This window comes from Mustela putorius, unplaced genomic scaffold (genome assembly GCF_011764305.1).
Source record: "Mustela putorius furo isolate JIRA1106 unplaced genomic scaffold, ASM1176430v1.1 tig00000580_pilon_pilon_pilon, whole genome shotgun sequence".
NCBI lineage: Eukaryota > Metazoa > Chordata > Mammalia > Carnivora > Mustelidae > Mustela > Mustela putorius.
Genome location: NW_025421423.1, coordinates 12846921 through 12868916, shown reverse-complemented (window position 1 = coordinate 12868916; position 21996 = coordinate 12846921). Strand labels below are relative to the sequence as shown.

Sequence of the window (21996 nt, the reverse complement as noted above, 5' to 3'; positions counted from 1 at the left end):
CGATGTGCCAAAATGCCTTCCCAGCCCATAGCAAGGGACTTGGCCAGTGGATGAAGCTCCCTTTCCTTTCTTCTTGACGACCTGAAGGCCTTTGAGAAAAGGTCAAGTTTAGAGGATACCCTAAATGCAAAGTGCGGGCTAGAGAGGGTGACTGTGGATGCACTTTTCAAACAGCCATCTCGAGCCTGCACCTGGGAAAAAGGAAAAGGCAACCACCTCCCACTTCATTAGCCTTAATAGAAACGCTGGACGGTTAGAGCAGCTGTATTTCCTAGGAAAGCCAAAATGAGTGATTCAAATAATTAATAGTCCTAATGGTTTCTGGGGGACAAATTAAACCATGAAAAAATCTGCTCCCCGGAGGATAAAGCTGTCAGGATTAGACTTTCTTTTTCCATTTTGAAACTCCGAATGTTATTATCACCTATTTGGGATATGTAATCATGTTGGAAACAATGACTAATATGTGGCCAGGAAGGAAAGAAAATTTAACTCACTGCAGTGGCTCTTTCAAGCAAGCCCTTTTCAAACCTCCAACGTCACCTATGTATTTCTTAAGCGGCCCCGAAGTATTTTGCTTCAAAAATCAAAGAATAGAGGCATTTTCCCCATTAGTAATCATAGCAAAATTAAGAGATGAGATTTTTCCTGGCTTTACGTTTTTGCCTCATAAAAATAGTTCCTCAATTGTTGACACCAGTCACGACTCACTTCCAGTCATAGATATTGGTAAGTTAATAAACACGGTGTCAAGGAATACAGATGGAAAAAACTCAGATTTCCCTTTTAAAAAATATTTCTGCATTACTGTTTTTGAAACACACACACACAGCCCTTTTGGCTGTTAGGGTATTCCGGGTTCCTAGGTCAGCATGATGTAGAATTGGATTTTAGGGTTCCCCACCAAGAGCATCATGATGTTCAAATGCTCTGAACGAGTTTTCAAGCTGATGCTTTTAAGGATATGCACAAAAACATCCGCCATGTTGTGTCCTGGAAGTAATGACGTAGGGAAGAAATGTATGGCTGTTGTATGCAGAGAAGAGAAAGAAGCAGACGCCGTGTAGAGTTCAGGCAGGAAAGAGTGTCCTCTACTGATACCAGCCAATGTGTTTAGAAAATGATGAGCTGCTGTATTTTCTTCTAGAAATGTAACTTTACTATTTATTTAAACATTGTATAAAAACCTAAAAATATTCTGGAGAGAAAAATATCCTCAGTCTGAAGAGAAAAGATAACCAATTTCCTAGAATCGTGCCATCAAAAATAACCTAAGTTCACATCGAACGACTCTTGCTGTAGACATTTTTCATGTAGTGTTAAAATGAAAAGAAATCATCTCAAAGAAAAGAATCCTGCTACACATAAAATTGTACTTGCTAAATGATGTTTCATGAATTTAACATGAATTTACCTCAGAAACGGAGGTTGAACTGAAAGATGTAATGTAGTTAAGCACAATATCTTTTTGCCACAAGATCTAAGTTAGGACAAAAGGTTATAAAAACCATCAAGAATTTGGAGTCTTTTTCAATTCTAGGCAGCGGTCAGTTGACTTCCTGCTGTGAAAGATGAACTATGTGTGTGTGTGTGTTTTTTAATGGCCTATAATGTTAAACTAAATAACTGTGCTTTTAAGGTTATAATTTTCTTTTTTAATGAGGCAGAAAAGAATTTTAACCCCACTCTTCCACTTAACTAGCTATGTGACCTTGAGAAAGTCCTGTCACAACCCGCCACCCAATAACGTCTGCTTCTCTGAAGAGTGGAGAGCATAAGGCAGGGCTGTTGTACAGATTAAATGGGCTAATGTGTGTGTTACTGAGTGGATTAACTCCCTCAGCATGGATCCACCTATGTGGCGTCTTACTGGTCTTCCCACCTACTCATTCCAGCCTCACCTGTCCCCTAACTAAGAATAAGTCCTAAATCTTCCTTTTGAGGCTTCTCCGTATACAGAAGTTTCCAGAATCTCTCAGGACCCTCCTCTCTGAGTTTCACCCTCACCTCATTTTGTGTACCATGGCCACGTTTCCCACGAAGCCACGGCCCTGGGAGGGACCCTGCTCAGGCCACCCTGGTGCCCACTGGCTGTGGACCTTTCATCTACACCCTCGCTCAGCCATTACTTCTAACAGTTATGTTGAAAGTAACATTACTTCTGGGAGTTCCACTTGCAACCCCCTTAGGAAAACTGTATCAGGGTCCCTAAGATCACCCTCAAGTTTGGTCAGCCACTAGAAGGACTTGAAAAACTCAGAAAAGCTGTCATCTTCATGGTTATAGCATATTCCAGTGGAAGGATCCAGACTAAAATCAGCAAAGGAAAAGGCACATAGAGTGGAGTTGAAGAAGACTGGGCATGAGCTTCTGCTTCTCTTGTCCTAGAGGAGTCACGTGGGCAGTGTCTCACTCCCAAGCAGGGGAACTCACCCGAGCCTTGGCGCCCAGGGTTATTACTGGGGGTCTCCAATAACCATCCCTGAGCCCAAGGTCAAACTGTTATAGTGTGGCCCTAAGCTCTAGGATACAAGAGTAGGTCTTCACTGTAAGTCATATTGCTAGCACCCACTGTGTGGCATGGCCCAAGGTCAGGTATGCAGGGACACCCTTATTAGGCAGGTTATCCCCAGGGCCCCGAGGTTCTCCCAGAAGCTCATCAGTGGCCTGCGGTTCCTGTGGCACGTGCCGAGTTATAGCCCCCAGGCCTGCAGGGTTAGTTAGCCCCGTGCTGCACAGGCAGCAGTCCGGTTGGCGTCAGGGGGTCGGGGACTTGTCTTAATTTCTGCAAGTTTGAGAAGATAGTATTCATACTCAGAGCGGGTAATTGATGGCGTTGTTCTGTCCTGGACCACTTGGGACCAGATTAAAAGGTCTTCCTGCCTTGACATACTTTGTGGGAGGCCAAACCTTTCCCATACATGCAAGCCCTGGAAACAAACCCAGAATGTCAGCCTGGACTCCTCCTCCATCATGGCGACTTCCTGTCTCATGTACTTTTCTGCCTGCATCATCCTGTTCTGCCAGAGAGGTTCTAAGACCAGAGCTATGAGACCCCAAACACATGTGCTCAGCTCCTCCCCTCTAACTAGTTTATCACACCAATGGGACAGTAGCTGTTAGGCCACGGAAGGTGCCATTGTGCTTTTTACCCAAGGCATTCGGTTCTCAAATGGCTTGTATTCACCCTCGTAAGAGAGGCCCCACTCCCTTGGTTTGGTGGCTCCTCATAAAATTAAGCACGGGACTACCATATGACCCAGCAATCCCACTTCCAGTGGAATCCCAATCCAAAAGCGTTGAAAGCAGGGTCTCAAACACATTAGTACATCAGGGGGTACATAGATAAAGAAAATATGGTCTATCAATGCAAGGAATATTATCCAGCATTAAAAAGAAATGAAATTTTGACATATGCTACCACGGGGACGGACCTTGGAAACATTATGGTAAGTGAGATAAACCAGATACAGGACATATATAGTATGATTCCACTTCTGTGAGATACTTAGAATAGTCAGATTCATCCAGACAGAAAGCAACACAGCTGTTACCAGGAGCTGCAGGGAGAGGGCATTGGGAGTTACTGTTCAGTGGATACAAAGTTGCTGTCAGGGGTGATGAAAATGTTTTGGGTGTCCTGAATGCATCTTTAATGTCACTGAATTATACACTGACCAATGGATAAAACGATACATGTATATGTATATATGTATATCTTTCCATAATAAAGAAAAAAAAATTTAAATCCCTTGGCAAATAAATGACAGAACATCCAGCTCAAATTGGCTTTGGCAAAAATGTCACAGTTTTGGATCCTGGAAGCTGGACATCTGGCAGACATCTGTTTGGGGAGCTCCCCCATCCCCCTCCCGGCCCTCCCTCCACTCCCCACAGCCTGTTTATTGTTGTAATGAGCAGAGCTTCATGTGCTTTTAGTAACCACAGTGATGAAGACGACCTCCCTCCTGACCTGGCCGAGGCAGTAGGAGCGCCCACCGCCACAGCCACAAACACCACCGCGGCCACCACACAAGTCTCCGTGCCACTGGTGTCCCCCAAGGGCCACAAACTCAGCTCACCTCAGAATTCAGAAAGCAAGGGCCAGCTGTCCCCAGGGGCCAAGGTATGGGCGAGGGCCCCGAGGAGTAGCTGCGCTTGCTAGGAATTCAGTATAAATTGAGCACATGGCATCCCGCGTGCATTTAAACTTGGCTCAATCATCTGTGCACTTGTAAAGCAGGGGAAACAGCCCCCGGGGCTGGGTTTTTATGTAACTCTTCCTGAAAGATGACCTGTTTATGAGATGCAATTGGTATAATAAAGATCTTGTGCAGTGCAGTGTACTTTAAGAGAAATGGAAGAGATGTTTGAGGGCAATTCGGTTTTAGAATATCATCCCTACTTAATCTATAGTGCACATAAATACAGAAAACAAGACACGTTGTTCCTCCCCCACCCAGTAATGGAAATCTTGGAAGAGTAAAAACGTAGATGTGTCCCCATCCCATTCCTTATGTTGGATGGCCCACAGGTATAGCTTGAAAGTGGAAAATATTATTTTGTCAGTTTACAATTTCCGGATGTTGCTAGCTATGTGAATGGGCTAGGATAAGGGCCTTACTCAAGACATTTCTCTTGGTTTTTTTCTGAGTGACACTAAGCTGTGGTCATTCTATACAGTGAGTGGTCCAGATGCAGTCAGACCTATTGCTCTACTAGTAGATGTCAAGTCAAAGGCTCCCTGGTGTGTGGACACCACTGAGGAAAGGGTGTGTGTGGGGGTGGGGGTCCCGAAGGCAAGCCCAGACCCCAGACTCTGTTCCCAGCTGCTCCTTCTACATGTCTTACGGCCGCTTGAACAGTTACTCCACAGGCTTTGTTTCTCCAAGCCTGCTTCCTTCACCTGCAAATGGGAATAAAGTCCGCTTCCCTGCCCAGCCTGTGGGCCAGCACCCTGTCCGGTGGAGCAATAAGGTCATGATTCTTGGGAGCCTCTAGGTGACGGTGGGCCAGGCCACATCCTGCTTGACCGTAGCCAGGCATATGCCAGCTGCCTTCCCAGGATCTTTGGGAACCCCTTTGTGGTTCTCAACAGGAGATCCTGCTCAAGCCAGAGACCCCTCAGCCACTGACTGGCCCAGACTAAGGCTCCGTGCTTTCCTGTCAATCACCATCTGGTGACTTGAGCCAGGTTCCCCTGTCCTGTGCAGAGTCCCTCATACTGCTTTGTTACAAGTGTGGACACAGGTTCCTATCACCTGTTCTTTGCCACGGTTAAAACCACCCCCCTCCGCCCCCGCCAAAATGTATGAAACAGAGGAGAATTCAGTGGGGATGTGGGTGGCATCCTACCAGAGGCCACAGGGCTCCCTCTCCTGGCCATCTCTCTCCTTGGGGCCCTGCTGGTGACAAGCTGATGATGGAGCTTATTTTTTTTTTCCCCCATAAAGGACCTCTAGGCCTTCCATGCCGCTGAGAACCCAGAGCAAGTGGGAAAAAAAATGTTTTCCCCAAAGCTGAACATGGTTTCAGAGATACCTCCCTCCCACCATGAAGAGCTTCCTCATTATTACGCAGATGACCAAAAAAAAAAAAAAATGTTTTTAAAGTAAACTCTGTGCCACACATAGGGCTTGAACTCCTGACCTGGAGATCAAGGACCGCATGCTCGACCGGCTGAGAGAGCCAGGCGCCCCCTCCGCTCCTGAGTTTAGCCCCTTGAGGCCTTGATCCTCTTGATCCACGAAGGGGGCTTTGCTCTCAGTATAGTCAAAGGACTCTTTGAAGCAATTCCTCCCGCCCCCCAAAAGACCAGAGAGCACTCAAAGCACTTAAAAGAAGTTGTTTGCACCTTTTCAAAAGGTAGTTCTCTAACCTACACACTCTTTCTGCCCATTAAAGTTTCAGAAGACATTTGGGGTTTGACTTCTCGAATATGCCCACTGTGGGGCTAGTGACTCATGTGGGGGACTGGCACAGTCATGGGCTCCATGATAGAAGGGAGGGCGAGGGGAGGGAGGAAAGTCTGTGACTTCCAGTGACAGTCCCTGGTCCGCCCGGAGCTGGCACTAACCAGGAGTATTTCCGTCTGCCTTCCCAGAGTCCCTCTGACCGAGGAGGTGCCTTTACCTTGGAGCCAGGCGATCTCCTGATGGACTTCACGGAAGCTACTCCTCTGGTAAACTTCCCATTTTGCTAAAACCAGAAAAGCCACAGACCCTAGAAACATCTTGGCGGTGGGACGGATGGACAGAGGTGGGCATCGCTGTTGGGAAGGCTCTTCCTCTTGTCCTGCTCACGGCCTGGAGGCTCAGGGATCAGCCTTCTTTGGGGGTTCAGGCACATGGGTCCCTTTACCTCCCAGAGCCCTCCAGGGAGGCAGTGCCCCCTTCCCCCCTGAGGGCGGTTGCAGGGGTCCCACCCCGCCTGTCTGCTGCTTCCCAAGCGTGTAGGGCTCCTTGGTCTTGGCTTCTCGGCTTCCTGGGCTGCTCCCCGCATGCCCCCACCCACCCACCCATGGGGCATCTTCTGCTGCCGCTTCCAGCAAAGTGCTCTGGTCTGAAGCACTGGCTCAAGGCCTCAGCCCAGCTTTCCAGGCCCCTCATGCCTCCCTGCCATTCTCCATCCCCTGCCTCTAGGTCTCCCCTTAGGGATGGTGGTGGTCCTCGCGGGACTCCTGCAGGTGGGAAACCCTTTTAGGGGAGAGAGCACTGCCCCGGGAATTGTGCAAGCCAGACCTGGCTCCACTCTCTGCACACCCTTCTCAGGAACCTTGTCGTGGGATCAAAGATGCATCATTTGCCATGTCTGCCTCAGAGTATTCTAATGATCCCATGAGACAGAGCCCTTGAAGAATGTAGAAGCACCCTAAACGTGTGTGAGATATTATGAACAGTAGTAGATGACGCAGGCAGACTTGCATGTGCCTTTGGCTGGGCTCGGCCAGATACCCAAGTGTACTTGAGCGTAAACCATGGCCCATGAGTGTAGAGTGTGAGTCAAAATGTGCACCAGGTCAAAAACTCCCTCCTGAGAGCTTAGTGCACGCCTGGCCTCGAGTGAGGCTCCGGGAGCGGGCAGGGCAGCTAGAGGCTGGAGGGGAGCCGGGTTGATAAAGGACAGGCTTGGCAGGACAGTCGCATAGAAGGTGCTGGGGAGAAGCCCCAAGTGGGAGTCATTCAGGACGGGCTCACCGGAGGAGCAGGAAGTGGATAAGAAGGGTCTCTGGAAGGCTTTCAAGGGGCAGGGCGTGGGGACACGAATGAGATAAAACTCTATCTAGCCTTTAGGACTGGTCATTGTCCCTGCTTCAGCTGGTACATGGCGATCATTTGTGATTTGTATTTCTCATCTGGAGACGTGGTACGGTCTGAGAGCTTTAGGTCAGCACGTTTGGATAAACAGCTGAGACCTGACAGTGGGTGAGACAGCCTGCTCCGGGAACCTGCGGGGCTGTTCCCTCCCCTGCTGGAGAAAATGCAGCCAAGTTCTTGATGGCCTTCTTGTTAGACAGGCTGCCAAGAGAGGGCAAGCCAGAAGCAGGGCCTTTCTTTATCCCCTCGCCATCCTTTTGCACAGATGAGGAAACTGAGTCCCAGAGTGGGGTAATCACATAGGGACAGAGCTGTTCCAAGCCCATGTGTTCTAGTTCCTTCTCTGGTGTCCTTTCCATCATCAAATTGGGTTGAATCTGGCATCTGGATTTCAGAAATTTGCTGCTTTGAAGAAAAGCAAGGTCTAGAAAGAGGGCTGTGTTTAAAGCACTCAGACTGAGAAAGCAGAACAAGGGGTGTGGAGGACAGGATAGCAAGTTAAGCAGCCTGGGCCTGTTGCTACATCGGTATCCCAACTAAGTATCCCAGCTGGGGCCTTATTCCCTAGGAGGGCCACATGTGGGGGCTGGAAGCTAGGGCCCCAATCAGAGGACATCAGTCTAGCTGGAGGGCAGCAAACCCCAAAGGGACCTGAGAACCAACCTGAGGGCCCATGAAGGCAGAAGGGGGAGAAAGCTAAGTTGTAAGGCTCACATGAAGAAAACCTGCTGGGCAGGAATAGAAGACAGTGGGGGAAGATCTCTCCTGAGTTAGGCTCTTGAGAAACTTCCAGACTGCTGAAGCATACCGAAATTAATGCCATTTGAGAGTCTATAGAAACTGCTACTGTTGTGGGACCCAGTGCCTAAACCTGTCTGGGGCCCCTGAGAAAGAGAAGGCTTCATAGCACTAGGGTTTTGAAGTATGAGTAAGAGTTTGCCAGATGGAGGAAGTGGACTAAAGCATTTGATGCAGAGGGTACAGCATGAGCAAAATACTGAGTGTTTATTAAAGATTCTGGCAGATCTGAAAAACTTGGGTTAGTTTGCCAAAAAATATTTCATGGCTCTGACAAGAATGATGGGATTCCCTTAAAAACCACCATGTTGCCGGCTCAGCTGGTAGATTTAATGGTCCTATCTTTATCTTTTCTTTGAAAGTAAGTGTCTGAGATTAGAAAGGAAGCCACATCTGCCAGGGACCCAGAGGTCCCCAGTGCCTACCAAATGACGGTCTGGCCTCCGCTTGTACACCTCTGGCCACAGGGAGCTCATTCCCTCTCTGAGGATACCGCCCTTTCATCTCTGGGCTGCTCTCACTGAGCTCTGAAACAGGGCCCAGGCTGCTGCACTGCCCGGGCATGGGCCAGCTGAGGTCCTTATACCGCACCGGGACACAGCTGTCTACTTCACAGCTCAAGTCTGCAGCGAACACGTGTTTTCAGGATGGAACATCCTTAGTCTTGCTTGTGTGGATTTGAGGTGTGAGTGCATGTTCACGGCACACGTTCATACAGAAGGTATGCTGGAGGGCTCATACTTTGATGAGAGCCTGCTCCATTTGGGACTTTCCTTGACATCACTGGCTTTGACCCTCCTTCACTCCAGAATCCCGTCTTCACTGAAGCTGAAGTGTCCTCAAGAGGAAGGGGGGCTCCAGCAGTCTGCTTCTCTTATTTGGTCCTCTTCCCTCCGTCTCCTCCATCTGCTCTGCCCAGCATCCTGGAAATACAGGCAACAGTCCTCTCTCTTCTTGTTGGGGAGGGGGGCGGTGTCTCTGCCCCAGAGGACAGTGGAAGAGAGACTGGATTTAGGGTCTGGGGCTCAATGAGACTCCTACAGCCACAGGACCACTGGTTCCTTGGGCCAGAGCTAGAAGGACAGCAGAGAGAGGGTTGGGACCAGATTCTCCTACCTTCATTCAACAATGTCCCGCCAAAGCAGTAACACTAGTTTAACCCTTATGACTCCCACTCAGATGATCCCTTCTCTGCATAGGGTGGTTTTTGAAGAAGCGCAGTCCAAACAAATGAGAATAATAACATTTCCGTCTTTAACTGACAGCTCTCAAAAAGCATTCAAGATTAAATTAGCACCTCCTTGGTAACACTTCTCAGGTCCTATTTTGCTTCCTTCTTAATTTTCTTGCACCCTGCATGACTCCAAGGATTTTCATCCTCAAACTCTCCAAAAAAAAACATTCTTTCCAGGGTCACTCTTACACCACTTTTTCCTCCTTTTTCCATATCTTTTCTTCTCCCATCCCCAGCTCTTTTACTATGTAGCTCAGCCTAGCTGTAGGAGCTCTACAACCTGTGCAACTTGTGGCTTGCCCGTCCCAGGAGCCACATCGAGGACCTGCCCACCAGACTGGAGATTCTTGCCAAGATGGAAGAGGCGGGACAGAAAGAGGGGATAAGGGGAAGCGATAGGGCAAGTGAGGGAGGGACAAGAGCACCCACTGTCCTTTTGGTATTCTCTTTTGGAAGGTGAGTCTGCGCTCATGCATGGGGTGTTGGTGTTAACAGAATGGAAGGAGGGGACATTGACACATCAATCAAGTCTGTCCTCCAGGTCTGTCCTGCCAGCTTCCCTCCCCAGGTGACATGCACCACAAACACCTATGCCTTCTGTGTTCCTGATGCCTTGTCTTTAGGGCGTGTCCTTCCCCAATCCCCAGACTGCATGAACCACTCAGCCAGCAGCAGAGCAGAGGCACGTAGGACCCCATGTCTGTTCTGGGCTGGGGACTGTTAGTCTAGAGTTCATGTGCCAGGAAGGAGACTGGCCTGGCCAGTCGAAGGTTGTGTAGGACAAAAAAACAGTCTCTGGCTCGAGTGTCAGAAGAACTGGTTTTCTGTCTAGCTCAATAACTTGGTTTTTATTTTTGAACCTCATTCTCTCAGGAGGGCTGAAGCTTGATCCCCAGTGAAATCGGGGTGCCTCTTCCACTTTCCTGGGGATTCATCCGTCTTCCCCAGGGCACAGGAAGATGGAAGGCAGTCTCTTTAGTCTGTGATGTCATCTCTTTGCTGATACATCTGGGGCACTGCCTGCTTCCCTCATGCCCCTTTTGGGCGGGTGGAAGCCTGACCGGCTGGAAGGAGAATGTCGATCCGCTGGCGCCTCTCTGCTCAGCACTTCCTAATGTCTACCCCTCCTCACTTTCCCTCTGACTTTTCTCTCCAGCCCTCACACTGGCAACCTCTTTTCTTGTCTGGATGATGAAGAAGCCTTTCACATTTCCATCTTCATTTGTCTATGCCAAAAATCTTTCTGTTCCCCAAGGAGTCAGATTTTAAACCTCAAAAGCCAAGTAGTTTAGAAGAACCTAGCTGCCTGAATGTGGAAAAAAGCCAAGGAGGAGAGGAAATGCCGGGAGAAAAAAAAAAAAAAACGGTATTTCAAAATAGTATCCTATTACACGTGTTCTCTTATTTCCTGTTCATTTACTAACAGATGCATATTTAGAAGAGTCGTACATGCTTGTGGGATGGATCGACATTTCTTTACCATAAAAGTCCAATGCTAGACAAAGCCTGAAGTCATTCATCATAACCTTCAGCTAAGACACTAGCGGCTGGTACACAATCTGGTATCTAGGCTGTATGTCCGTGTTTGCTGGTCATCTATGCCAGCTTTTATTTTCTTCAAAAAGCCCACGGGAGTGCCCGCTTATCTGCAGAGGCTAAGGCCCCGTGGCCTGGGGTCCCTGGTGCGATTGGTTCTGGCCGGGGGAGTGTTGAAAAGCAAGGGCCGGGGGGACAGGCTGGAGCCCGCTTCAGTCAGGTGTCCAGTGCCACCTCCCAGAGGGCAGGGTTCAGCCTGAGGACAGGAGAGAGCAGTGGAGGGAGCCTCAGCCGTGTGCTGAAACTTGACGGCGGGTGGTTGATGCGGACGCCCCTGTTTCTGAAGGATGGCTGCAGATTTAGGCTTTGCAGATGCCATTTCTCAGCATCTCCAAATCTGAGTAGTAAAGCAAGGCGGTCACCAAGAATGTTGGAGATTCCGGTTGTAAAACCCCTTTGGGACTGGTCCAGGACCGCGCAATTGTAAGGAGATCGGCGTCAGATCGGTCGCGAGACAGGAAAGTGCCCGCAGTGTTCTGGATCATGTTGTCGTGAAACTTCCCCAGGGGCTCTGCTTCCTTCATTATGGCAGGATGTTACCAACTACCTAAGGAAGCTCTCTTGAACTCAAAAAGAGGCATGTATTTACTCTCTGGAGTGAATGGTCCCTCCTGGCAACCCACACCAACCCTGTCGGCGGCCCCTCCCCTAGCCCCAGAGCCTTCCCTCTTCCCGCTCAGCATCAGCAGTCGGAGCTGCCGGCCCTCCTCTGGTGCATGGCGCTCTGTAAGACTGGGGTGGGGAACCCAGTACCCCAAGCCATTTTCTCACAATGCTTGATATCTTCCAGCTAAAGCAACAGGGTCCCTCGGCGACAACCCGTGTTGTCATGGCCTGGGCCAGGGGGATGGGGGGACGGGGGGGGCAGGGCCGGTATGTTCTCTAACACAGATAACAAAAAGCCGCAGCAGATGAAATCCACAAGTCCGTGTTCCTGCCTGCTGAGATCCGTCTTTCCTGGATCTGTGGGACACCTGCTCGCCCGTACACCCCGACGGTCCCTTATTTAGCAGAGTGCAGGAGGCCACCAGGTGTGCAAGGCCAGCACGCTCAAGGCTTCCTAAGGCCCCCACGGCCGGCGTCACTCACTCATCACGGCTGTCTTTCTGGCGGGGCCTGGCCGATGCTTCAGGAAGCCCCCGGCCAGGCCCTCGCAGTCGGTCAGGAGTCTCCCTGCCCTGCCAACCCCGGAATGGGGTTCCGATGGGTTATTCTGCTCAGATAGTGGAGAAGACAGATGAGAGCCAGAGAGGAGGAGAGAAGGTGGGAGAGGAGGGGGGAGGGGGGCCTCGAAGCCAGCTGGCCAGAGGCTGGAAGCAGGCGCGGGCGAGGCTGGCTCCAGCGCAGTCTGGAGTTGACAGATCCTTCTTGCACTGTGCTATCTTTCTCTCCTCCCCCTCCCTTCTCTCCTCTGCCTCCTCCCCCTCTCTCCTCTGCCTCCTCCCCTTCTCTCCTCTCCTCGTGAGCAGGCAGAGCCCGCCAGCGCCCCCCACTGTGCCCACTCTCGCTGTTCTCCTCCACTCTCTCCCCCCATGAAGGAAGAGACCACTGGAGTTTGCATGCACCCTCCAATCAAAACGAGGCTGGTAGGTACCCTGGCAGGGAGAGGGGCCTGGCCAGGAGAGGCGAGGCGAGGCGGGCAGGAGCCACCAGGCGGCCACCCCGCTGGTGTGCGTGAGCGCTCGACCTTCTGGAAGGGCCTGACTGACAGGTGCTCTGACCCCAGGATGGATACACAGTTTGGCCAAATGAGGACACACCGGCTGCTGTCCTGCCCTGTGTCTCCAGCTCTCAAGAACCAGGAAGAGTTTTTGCTTTGTTTTGTTTTGTTTTGTTTTCCTAAAGCTTTGATGAGCATAGATGCTTTTCCCAGAAAGAAAAAAAAAAAAAAAGCTTAGTTGCGTTTCTATGGAAAATAAAAACTTTTTCCCCTTGTCTCTTCCTGCTACGTTTCCAGATAACAGGATGAGTGTTACATAACAGCCTGAAAGGCGTCACCCATAATCCCAACCTAGCACGATGTTTTTTTTTTCATTTTTACATGTTTCCTTCTAATACTTATTTGTATTCATTTATAACTTTACAGAGCGAAATCACAGTGTCCGTATCGTCTCTCGTTTTTCCTCTCTTCGCTGAGTGTTGGATTGTTTCTATCTTGTTCTCATCACCACATTGTATATGACTGTTTGCCTTCCATCCAGTGCGTGGTCTCCCATTGATGGACACATTCTTCCAGCAGGATGCGTGCTTGGTTTCCCGCGTGTCACTATTCAAGGGGACACATGGCTTTTGTGGCGGGTATTTTATTTTCTTAGGCTAGACCCTGCTGGGTACAAGATTGTGACTTCAGCTTTGCTCCCTTTCAAAAGCGGTTACACCCAGGGGCAGCAGCAGAAGACTGACCATGCTTTGCCACCGCCGAGCAACGCAGAGTGTAATTTTGGGGATAGATTTTTGTCTTATTTAGAGAAAATACAGGATAATTCATGGAAGCTGCCAATGTTCACCTTTCTTTAATAGCAGTAATAAACCGCTTTTCCCTTTTACTTCATGGTGGTCTGACTGTGACTTTTCACTTTGCTCTTGGTCTCGGCACACACGCTGAACTGTTAGGCCCCGCGAGGAGAAGGCACCACAGGCTTCCCCTGGGTCCTCCCACTGTGTGGCAGGCAGCCGCCAGCAGCAGTCTGAGCTGCCACACGGCATTCAGGGGCCCATTCTGGGGATTCAGAGATGTTTAAAGAGAGTTTGGGGAAGGGGAGCAGGCGTGGGCTGGGAATCTCCGTGCACATTGTAGAGACACTGTCCTTCTCAGATTGGTTGAGAACTACTCCACCCATTCCGAAAAGCCAGATTTGGGTCTGTTCTGATATGCTCTCGCTCACCCCTACCTTAGCGCAACCACCCCCCCCCACCCCCCACCCCCGTTTAGAGTGAGTCCAGAGCATCAGATAACTACTCCAGGGTCCATAGACAAGTCCCTGGGAGAGACTGCCCCCTACCCAGGGTCTGCTGTGGCCTCAGTGTCCGGGCTGCCGCCCTCTGGTGGCAGGTGGCGAGAGTGCATTCCCCAGCGGGTGGGAGGGCCGTTTCTGCGCCCTGGGGGCTGCAGGCAAAGCTAGTAGCAGAGTCCTTATGCTCCTGGGCCTGCTGGCAGTCCTCTAGGCTGCTATAAAGACAAAAGCACACTCCACATTCCCCAAGGCCTCTATGGGGACAAAGACAAATTGACCAAAGAGAAAGAAACAGAAGCAAAGTCTCCTTTCGGCCCTCCACCACTAGCTGATCAGGTCATTCGCTCACACTCCTTCAGACCAGCCCTGGGCAGCAGCCGCCCTAGCACTGGGCCCGTCTGATCACAGTGCCCTGTGTCCCCAAGGCCATGGTGGCGGGATGCTTACATGCTTACAGAGCCTGGCCCAAGGTTCTCCTCTGTGGCCGACGATTTACAGGGAGTCCAACAACTGAGGGGAAGAGACAGGAAGCAGTTTGTGGCCTAATTAGTGCAAGCCGCCTCCTGGTACTCCGTCCACCGTCGTAGACCGTGTCCCAGGATGTGACCTGTCAGCAGCCTCTAGGGCATGCCCCCCCCCAGCCATGGGGAAGCCAACAGCAGCCACCGAGGCAGCTCTGGCCTGTCTCACTACACACCCTGATCGTGGCCTTGTATGGATCAGGCCATGCATAGGGCCCAGCATGCCTAGGAGGCCCACACAGCCTCCAGGAAAAGGAGTTCCGGGCCGGGTGAGCATGGCGTGCCCTACAAACATGAGACTGCAGCCTGTCCTCACTGCTGGGTCCCTGGGCGCAGACACGACCACTGGCCAAGGGGCCGCAGGGACTGTCTATACGTTTCCCTGCAAACAATGAGGGCTCTGCATGTGTTTCCCCTGAACCTATCACTTCGGTGTTAAAAGTGCCAAAGATTTCAAACCTCTGTTTTCTAATCTGAAAGTAACCCTCTTATCTTTCTCTTTTTTGAAGATAAAAACATTCCCGGCTGATCCAGTGACCCCATTTCCCGATGTTTTCAATTCAGGGCCACAGTTCACTGTAAGTAGATTCAGAAAACAGGTCTGTGTTTTAAGATGTTGCTCCCATGTGACATGCTTTTCTGTGGCATGCCAGACGACAATGTCAGCAGCTGCTTCTTCTTTCTTTTTTTTTTTTTTTTTTAAAGATTCATTTATTTTCGGGGCGCCTGGGTGGCTCAGTTGGTTGGGTGTCTGCCTTTGGCACAAGTCACGATCCCAGCATCCTGGGATGGAGCCCTGTGTCGGGCTCCCTGCTCAGCAGGGTGTCTGTTTCTCCCTTTCCCACTCTCCCTGCTTGTGTTCTATCAAATAAACAAAATCTAAAAAAAAAAAAGGAAAGAAAGAAAAGTTTGGGTGCCTGGGTGGCTCAGTCATTGAGCATCTGCCTTCAGCTCAGGTCATGATCCCAGGGTCCTGGGATCGAGCCCCACATCAGGCTCCCTGCTCAGCGGGAAACCTGCTTCTCCCTCTCCCACTCCCCCTACTGGTTTTCCCTCTCTCACTGTGTCTCTGTCAAATAAATAAATAAGATCTTTTAAAAAAAGATTTATTTATTTTGAGAGAGTGAGAGGTGGGGGAGGGGCAGAGGGAGGGGGAGAATCTCAAGCAGACTCCCCACTTCCACACTGAGCCTGGAGCCTGACACAGGGCTCGTCCCAGAACCCTAAGATCATGACCTAAGTCGACATCAAGAGGTCAGACACTCAACTGACTGAGCCACTCCGGCACCCTGATAGCTTCTTTTAATCCTATGAAGGAACTCTGTGAGGTTGGGAAGGACTTGGGGTTTGGGGGTCTCTACCTTTTTGTGACTTTATTTTACGGAGGAGAGCATCACGTAAGATAAAACGCATCATTCTAAAGTGACTTTTGGTACATTTGGTGCTATCCAGCTACGGTCTCTGGTTCCAAAACACTTTTATCACCCCAAAAGGAAACCTTGTTCCCATCAGTAATCACTCCCCTTCCCCACCCCTCCAGCCCTGGGCACCCACCAATCTGCCTTCTGTCTCTGTGGATTTCCCTAGTGTCGATATTTCGGATAAATGGGGTCGTAGACTTTATGTCCGTTTGTGCCTGGCTTCTCTCACCGAACATCATGTGTTTGAGGCTCTTGTACATGGTAGGAGGGATCAGAGCTTCATTCTTTTTATGGGGGCTACTAGTCCAGTCCGTTGGTCCGTTCATTCACTGGTGGGTATTGGCGTTGTCTCTACGTCCTGGCTGTCGTGAGTCACACTGTCATGAGAGTGTGTGTACATGTCTTTGTTGAGGTTCCTGTCGGCAGTCCTTTTGGGGCGGGTCTCCATCTTGGTGATGATGTAATCTTAGCTGTCGCTTCGCCGCTCCTGGCCCCAGTCCCCTTTTATCTGAATGGAAATAGGAATAGGGACTGCCTGGTATCCGGTGAAGGCAGGGATCAAAAGGGAACAAGAAGTTGGCAGAACTTGGCCAACCACAGAATGTCCCAGAAGGGTCAAGGATGGTGGCTGTTTCTCAAGGGCCAGAGAGACAGGGGGGTGTCATTAATGACAGCAGGGAGTCATGGCAACCTACTTCATGTCCCCACCTCCCTTTGTGTATGGGGCAGCTGCTTTAAGCTCTGCAGAATGTCAGAATATTAAACTTTTAAATGCTATAGTTTCCTCATCTGCAAAATGAGCGAGTCCGATGGCTTCTTTCCAGCGGCAAGTCTTTCCTTTCAATGAAAGCTTCCGCAGAACTCCCTGTCCAAGCGGCTGCAGGGAGCAGAAGTGGGGAGTCTGGGATCACCCTCCTCCTCTTGGGGGTCAGAGTTTGTAATTCCTAGAACCGAGTGATCCCCAGGGTTCCTTCCGGAGGCTTCCTGGCCGGTCTGGAGGATGTGTGAGGTGGGCTGGGGAGGGGGCTCCTCTGGGTAACCAACAGTGCAGTCTCTGAGCTGGGTGGTGGTCACTGCCTGAGGCGGTTTTAGTGGCTTGGACAGAGAAGGAGGGAGCAGTGGCTGGTGTAGTTTTCAGAGGTTGAGCAGAGCTAGGAAGGAGTCTAGCAGTCTAAGCAGAGGCAAAAAGCAGGTTCCTCGAATGATATATTTCTAAGGTCATGAGCAGCTTCCAACACCTGTCTTGGGACAACCAGACGGCAGAGACACAGGCGCTGGGCGGGGCTGTTAAGTGCTATTCCACTGCGCTCATCCTGCCCCTGTGGTTTCCCTGGGCACAGCTCCCCCCGCCAGAAGCGCCTGCTCCGCTTCCCTCAGCTGGCCCACTGCGGGCACTCTGGCCTCCTGCCCAGCTCTGGCAGTGCTGTGAGACACCCAGGGAAGCCCTTCCTGAAAAGCTGGGGGCCAAGATGGAGCAGGAAGCCAATGTCAGAAACCACACTAAGACTTTTAAGAAGTGGGCAAGAGTGGCTTGAGGGCAGCAGTTTTACCAAGTTTCGAGATAATACGGTTGCTGGCAGGCTGGGGACCATACTTTGGGAAGCACTGGGATAGTAGTGAAAAACACCAGTTATGGGGTCAGCTGATCCTGGTCCTCAGTGCTGCTTCTTAATACTTACTGTGTGACCTTGACAAAATTAATTAACCTCTCTGGGCCTTACTTTTCTTTTTCATAAAATCAGCTCTACGATACCCATTTTTTTTTCCACTTTTTAAATCTCTGAAACCGGTTAAGCATCTGCCTTCGGCTCAGGTCATGATCCCAGGATCCTGGGATCCAGCCCTGCACTGGGCTTCCTGCTCAGCGGGGAGCCTGTTTCTCTCTCTCCCTCTGCCTACCACTCTGCCTACTTGGGCACTCTCTCTGTCAAATAAATTTAAAAAAGCAAATAAATCTCTGAAATCAGAACATTCATTACATGAGTAGGTGTGACAAAGTTTGAATGGCCACATTTTTCTTTCTCTGTGGCTCATGCAAAAGCGGTGGATCTTACAATGGATGGTGTCAAATGTGATGAAATATGACCTCTGCCTTAAGGATTGTCAAGAGGTAATATATGTAAAGTGCTTAGCACAGTGTCTGGCACAAAATAAAATCATTTAATAAGTGGTAATTTAGCTATGTTAAAAAAAAAAAAACAGGAACTGTATGGTAAGGCATAGGGAGTCACTGACAGTGTGAAAATGGAACCCAAATTGAGATTGATTTCTTCTTTTCTGTTTCCTCTCCAGGCGGACTTTAGAGACAGTAAATTACCGTGCTGTCCTGGCCAGTCTTCCCCACTGATTCCGGCAGTGACCCTGAGGCCTTTGACAGAGACCATCTCCACAGTGCAGACCATCTATACCACCCGGAAGCCCGTTTCTCTGGCAGCCAGGTGAGTGAGGTCAGCAGGTACCCGCAGGGAGCTCCGGTGATAGGGAAAGCACGCACAAGCTCTAGTTTCGCTGGGTCTGTGACATCTGTTTATTTATTCTTTCATTCATTTATTCTGTACATATTTACAGAAGTGTCTACAAAGGCTAGAGAATATTCTAGGCCCTCGGGATGTACAGTAAATAAAACAGAAATCCTACCTTTATGCAGTCTATAATTTAGTGTTGGGGGAGAGGAGACAGACATTAAATAAATGCATGTGAATGTGTGTGTGTGTGTGTGTTTGTGTATGTGTGTGTGTGAGAGAGAGGAGAGAGAGAGAGAAGGAGGGTAGGGGGTAACAAGCTAAAGAGGAAAATGAAACTGAGAAGGGCACTGGGCATGCTGGGATGACCTCATTCAGGTGGCTTGTAAGCAGAGACCTGCAGGCAGGGAGAGAGCAAGCTGCAGGTGTTTGCAGGAAGAGGATATTCATCAGGGGAACGGCCAGTGCTAAGACCTCTGAGACGGAGCGTGCCAGGAATGGTTAATGGTTAAGGCTCTGGCCAGCGTAGCCAGAGCAGGATGAGACAGGACAAGAGCCCCATGAAGTTGGAGCTTGGGGCCAGATTGTACTTGTTGGTCACCGTAGAGAATGATGTCTACCCTGTATGAGATTATTTAAAAACTTTGTTTGTCCTGTAGATGTATACTTTGCGTGTGTGTGCGCCCGCATGTGTGTATGTGTGTGTGTGCATGTAAACAGTGGAGACGGATCCCGTAGTCAAGCAATGGGGCCTGAGGGTCAAGAAATCAGAGGCAACCCCTCAAAGCAGCCAATTTTATTTCATGCAATTTGCTTATTAAAATATGGGGGAGAGAGGACTCTGGGAGAAAGTGCATTTGAATCCGATTTGAAGTATGATTGAAAGACATCTAACCTTTGGACATCTTCCCGCTCATTCAGAAGACCTTTACTGAGGCTGCTGTGTACCAGGTCCTAGGCTTGGCTCTGGGGTTCAGAGATGAATGACATATACGGTCAGTCCACTGGAGAGCAGTGCCCTGAGGAACTCTCAATCTGGTGGGGGAACCCAGTAGGAAGTCAGACAATTTCAGGTCATTAATATGCTTGCAAATATCGGGGGTCCTTAAGGAGCCTGAGAGGGAAAGTCAAAAGCCAAGGTCAAGAAAGAAGATGGGGGAGATGACACTGTTCTTGTCACTGTTTAGTGGAATCTCATTATTTTGTCACCTACTCTTCTTCAGTGCAGAGACGCTCCGGCAGGAACTGGAGAGAGAGAAAATGATGAAAAGACTGTTGATGACCGAACTGTGAAATTCTCCCCTTGTGGCCTGGAGGATGGCATGGTGCCTTCTGTCCGTTTTCTTTCTTCGGGCTTTGTGTGCTCACTTCAGCACAGCACACAGATGTGTGCTCTGTTCGCCCAGGTCTCAGACTGTGGTTGGTTGAAGCCAACTTCTGGCTTGACTTTTATGGGAGAAGTTATTTTCTTTCTCCTGAGTATTAGAGTTTTTCTGCTACTCAATATAGTTGGGACAGGATTTGGGAAGCCTAGGAGAAGAAAGATGGGGAGATGGGATTCCCTCTGAGGACTACCTGTGTGTCTATATTAATAAGCACAGGAGTCAATGTGGCATAGAATCCTTTGCTATCAGTCTCAACCATGATTTTGTATGATTGAAACTTGCACCAAGCTTTGACTGTTTGTTAAAGAGTCATTTTTAATGAGAGAATAATTCTTTACTGCTGGTTTTTTCATTTACACTGGTAATTATACAGATCTTATAAAGTCCTTAATGTTCATTTTTATTCCGACACGAACCGATGAACTAAAACAAGAAAGCTGCAATCACCAGGATTGAAGTACTTCGGTGAAATCTGAAATACAATTTAAATTGTGGATTTGTTGGATATGATATTATTTGGGATAGACAGAATTTTTCATTGAACCCAAAGTAGGAAATTATAGCTTAAAATTGTCTAAAAATCCTAACAAGGGTAAGATGATTCAATATCAAGATTCATTTGGGCGTTCCATAAAAGAAATTCATTTCTAAAGTTGATTAATTCTTGTCCTGTTGATAGAAACTTGACCAGATGACACTTTGTTCTCTTTTTATATAGTTTCAAGAAATGTGTTTTTAAATTTTTATTATGCACTTGAACAACTTTGCAGGAATAAAGGCATCCCCTCCCCACAGACTAGCCCTCTAAGTTGTCTCCCGAGCTCTCAATGAACATGCACACATTTTTTTCATAGCTGTGAACAGTGTGTACATACTCTTTGGTTGGACTTTTCCACCTCACACATATCTTCCCTTTTCAACACAGATCCTGCTCTCACCAATTTAAATGTCTGTATATCCATGTAACATGGTTAACCTCACTCCTCCCTATTACTAGATATTTGAGTTCTATCCAATTTTTCACTCTTATAAATAGTGCTGCTATGAATGTCTTTGTAAAAAAAAAAAATGCTCCTTCTTTTGGATTCTTCCCTTGGGAATATGTCCAAAGAGGGATTACAAGGTCAAAGAGCATGAAATATTTTATAGCTCTTATTTCATATTGCCAGATTGCTTTCTAGAAAGATCCAATCTCTGGGTTGGAAGGACCTTACAGGTCATTAGTTCAACTCCCCTGTTCCCTCTGAATGCTTGAATCCCTCTACGATTTATGATGCCACCAGCAATGTATAAGCATTTCTACTTACCGATAGTTCTGCCAGTATTGGGTTTTGCCATTTTAATTTATTTTTGCTAGTTTAATAGGTGTGTATAGTTGTTCTTGAAAGGTTGTTTTATTTTGTTAATTGCTAGCAAGGCTGAGCACTTTTCCATGTGATGATTTCCTAGCTGTATTTCCTTGTGTGTAGAATGTCCATCCACTTCTTATGACCACTTGTTAAGTGGATTTGCTCTCGTATATTTGTACCAGAACTGTATTTTTATGTTGTATTGTATAGTTTGCTCTCCTGTCCCTATCCTTAAAACTGAATGGTGCCAATAATTTGATACTAATGATTATTAAAAAAAAATGTAATGCCTCATTTACTAGCATTGTTGTAAAATGAGGTATGTACGCAAATATTCAGATAACAGAGGATTAACCCTTTAAGTGCTGGATCTTTAAAATTTTAATATTTTTTGAGGGAAATCTTTCTAAAATGCGTTACGCACTTCCCTGCCTTAGTAAAGAGTATCCTGGAGAGTATTTAACCTTTTCTTGATGAGTCACGGTCATCATTATCAACATCAGTCCCTTTTGTACCTTGGTGTGGTGCGGTGATGTCATCAGGAGCTATCAGAATACATAGGGCTTGGCTTTGCCTTTCACAGACTATTGTGCTCTTCTCACTGATGAATTTTACTGCTTTCTGCTCTATTGGTGAAGCCATCTGGGACATTTGTGGTGTCTGGGACTTTTTACTCCCATACTGTATGACCCCGGGCTCTACTTTTAAAACAGCTTTATCTGTTCTTTATCTCGTGCACACGATCCAAAATGTGTTCCTGTACAAGACGGGGGAGCTATCTGTGTCTGGGGTTGTAACGCCTTGCCAATGCGGCACCCTCCTCCTAACCTGCTTTCTGAGTCCTCTGCTCGTCACCTCCCTCTCTCGGACAGAAACCTCCAGGGCGGAAGTTTTCCTGGAGAAGCCGGGGAACCAAGTGTGACACGTGTCGGATGTGCTTTGCTTCCGAGGAGGGGTGCA

General features: G+C 48.8%; 1 protein-coding gene across 6 annotated transcripts in view; it reads left to right on the top strand.

Annotated features, from left to right (window-relative positions):
- The window catches only part of EPB41L4B (erythrocyte membrane protein band 4.1 like 4B), a 123972-nt gene extending 104253 nt beyond the window's left edge, over nucleotides 1-19719 (top strand). For 2 of the 6 annotated variants that reach the window (XM_045081672.1, XM_013053696.2), the window contains exons 21-26: nucleotides 3940-4126; nucleotides 6104-6181; nucleotides 12414-12530; nucleotides 14929-14997; nucleotides 18133-18278; nucleotides 19526-19719. In XM_045081672.1, coding sequence (XP_044937607.1) covers nucleotides 3940-4126; nucleotides 6104-6181; nucleotides 12414-12530; nucleotides 14929-14997; nucleotides 18133-18278; nucleotides 19526-19595 — 667 coding nt within the window. In that variant the 3' untranslated portion in view covers nucleotides 19596-19719. Of the gene's footprint in view, nucleotides 1-3939; nucleotides 4127-6103; nucleotides 6182-12413; nucleotides 12531-13030; nucleotides 13491-14928; nucleotides 14998-18132; nucleotides 18279-19525 lie in introns of those variants that run through there. The other 4 variants (XM_045081671.1, XM_045081673.1, XM_045081674.1 and 1 more) reach the window with 4 other exon arrangements.
- The last annotated feature ends 2277 nt before the right edge of the window (nucleotides 19720-21996 follow it).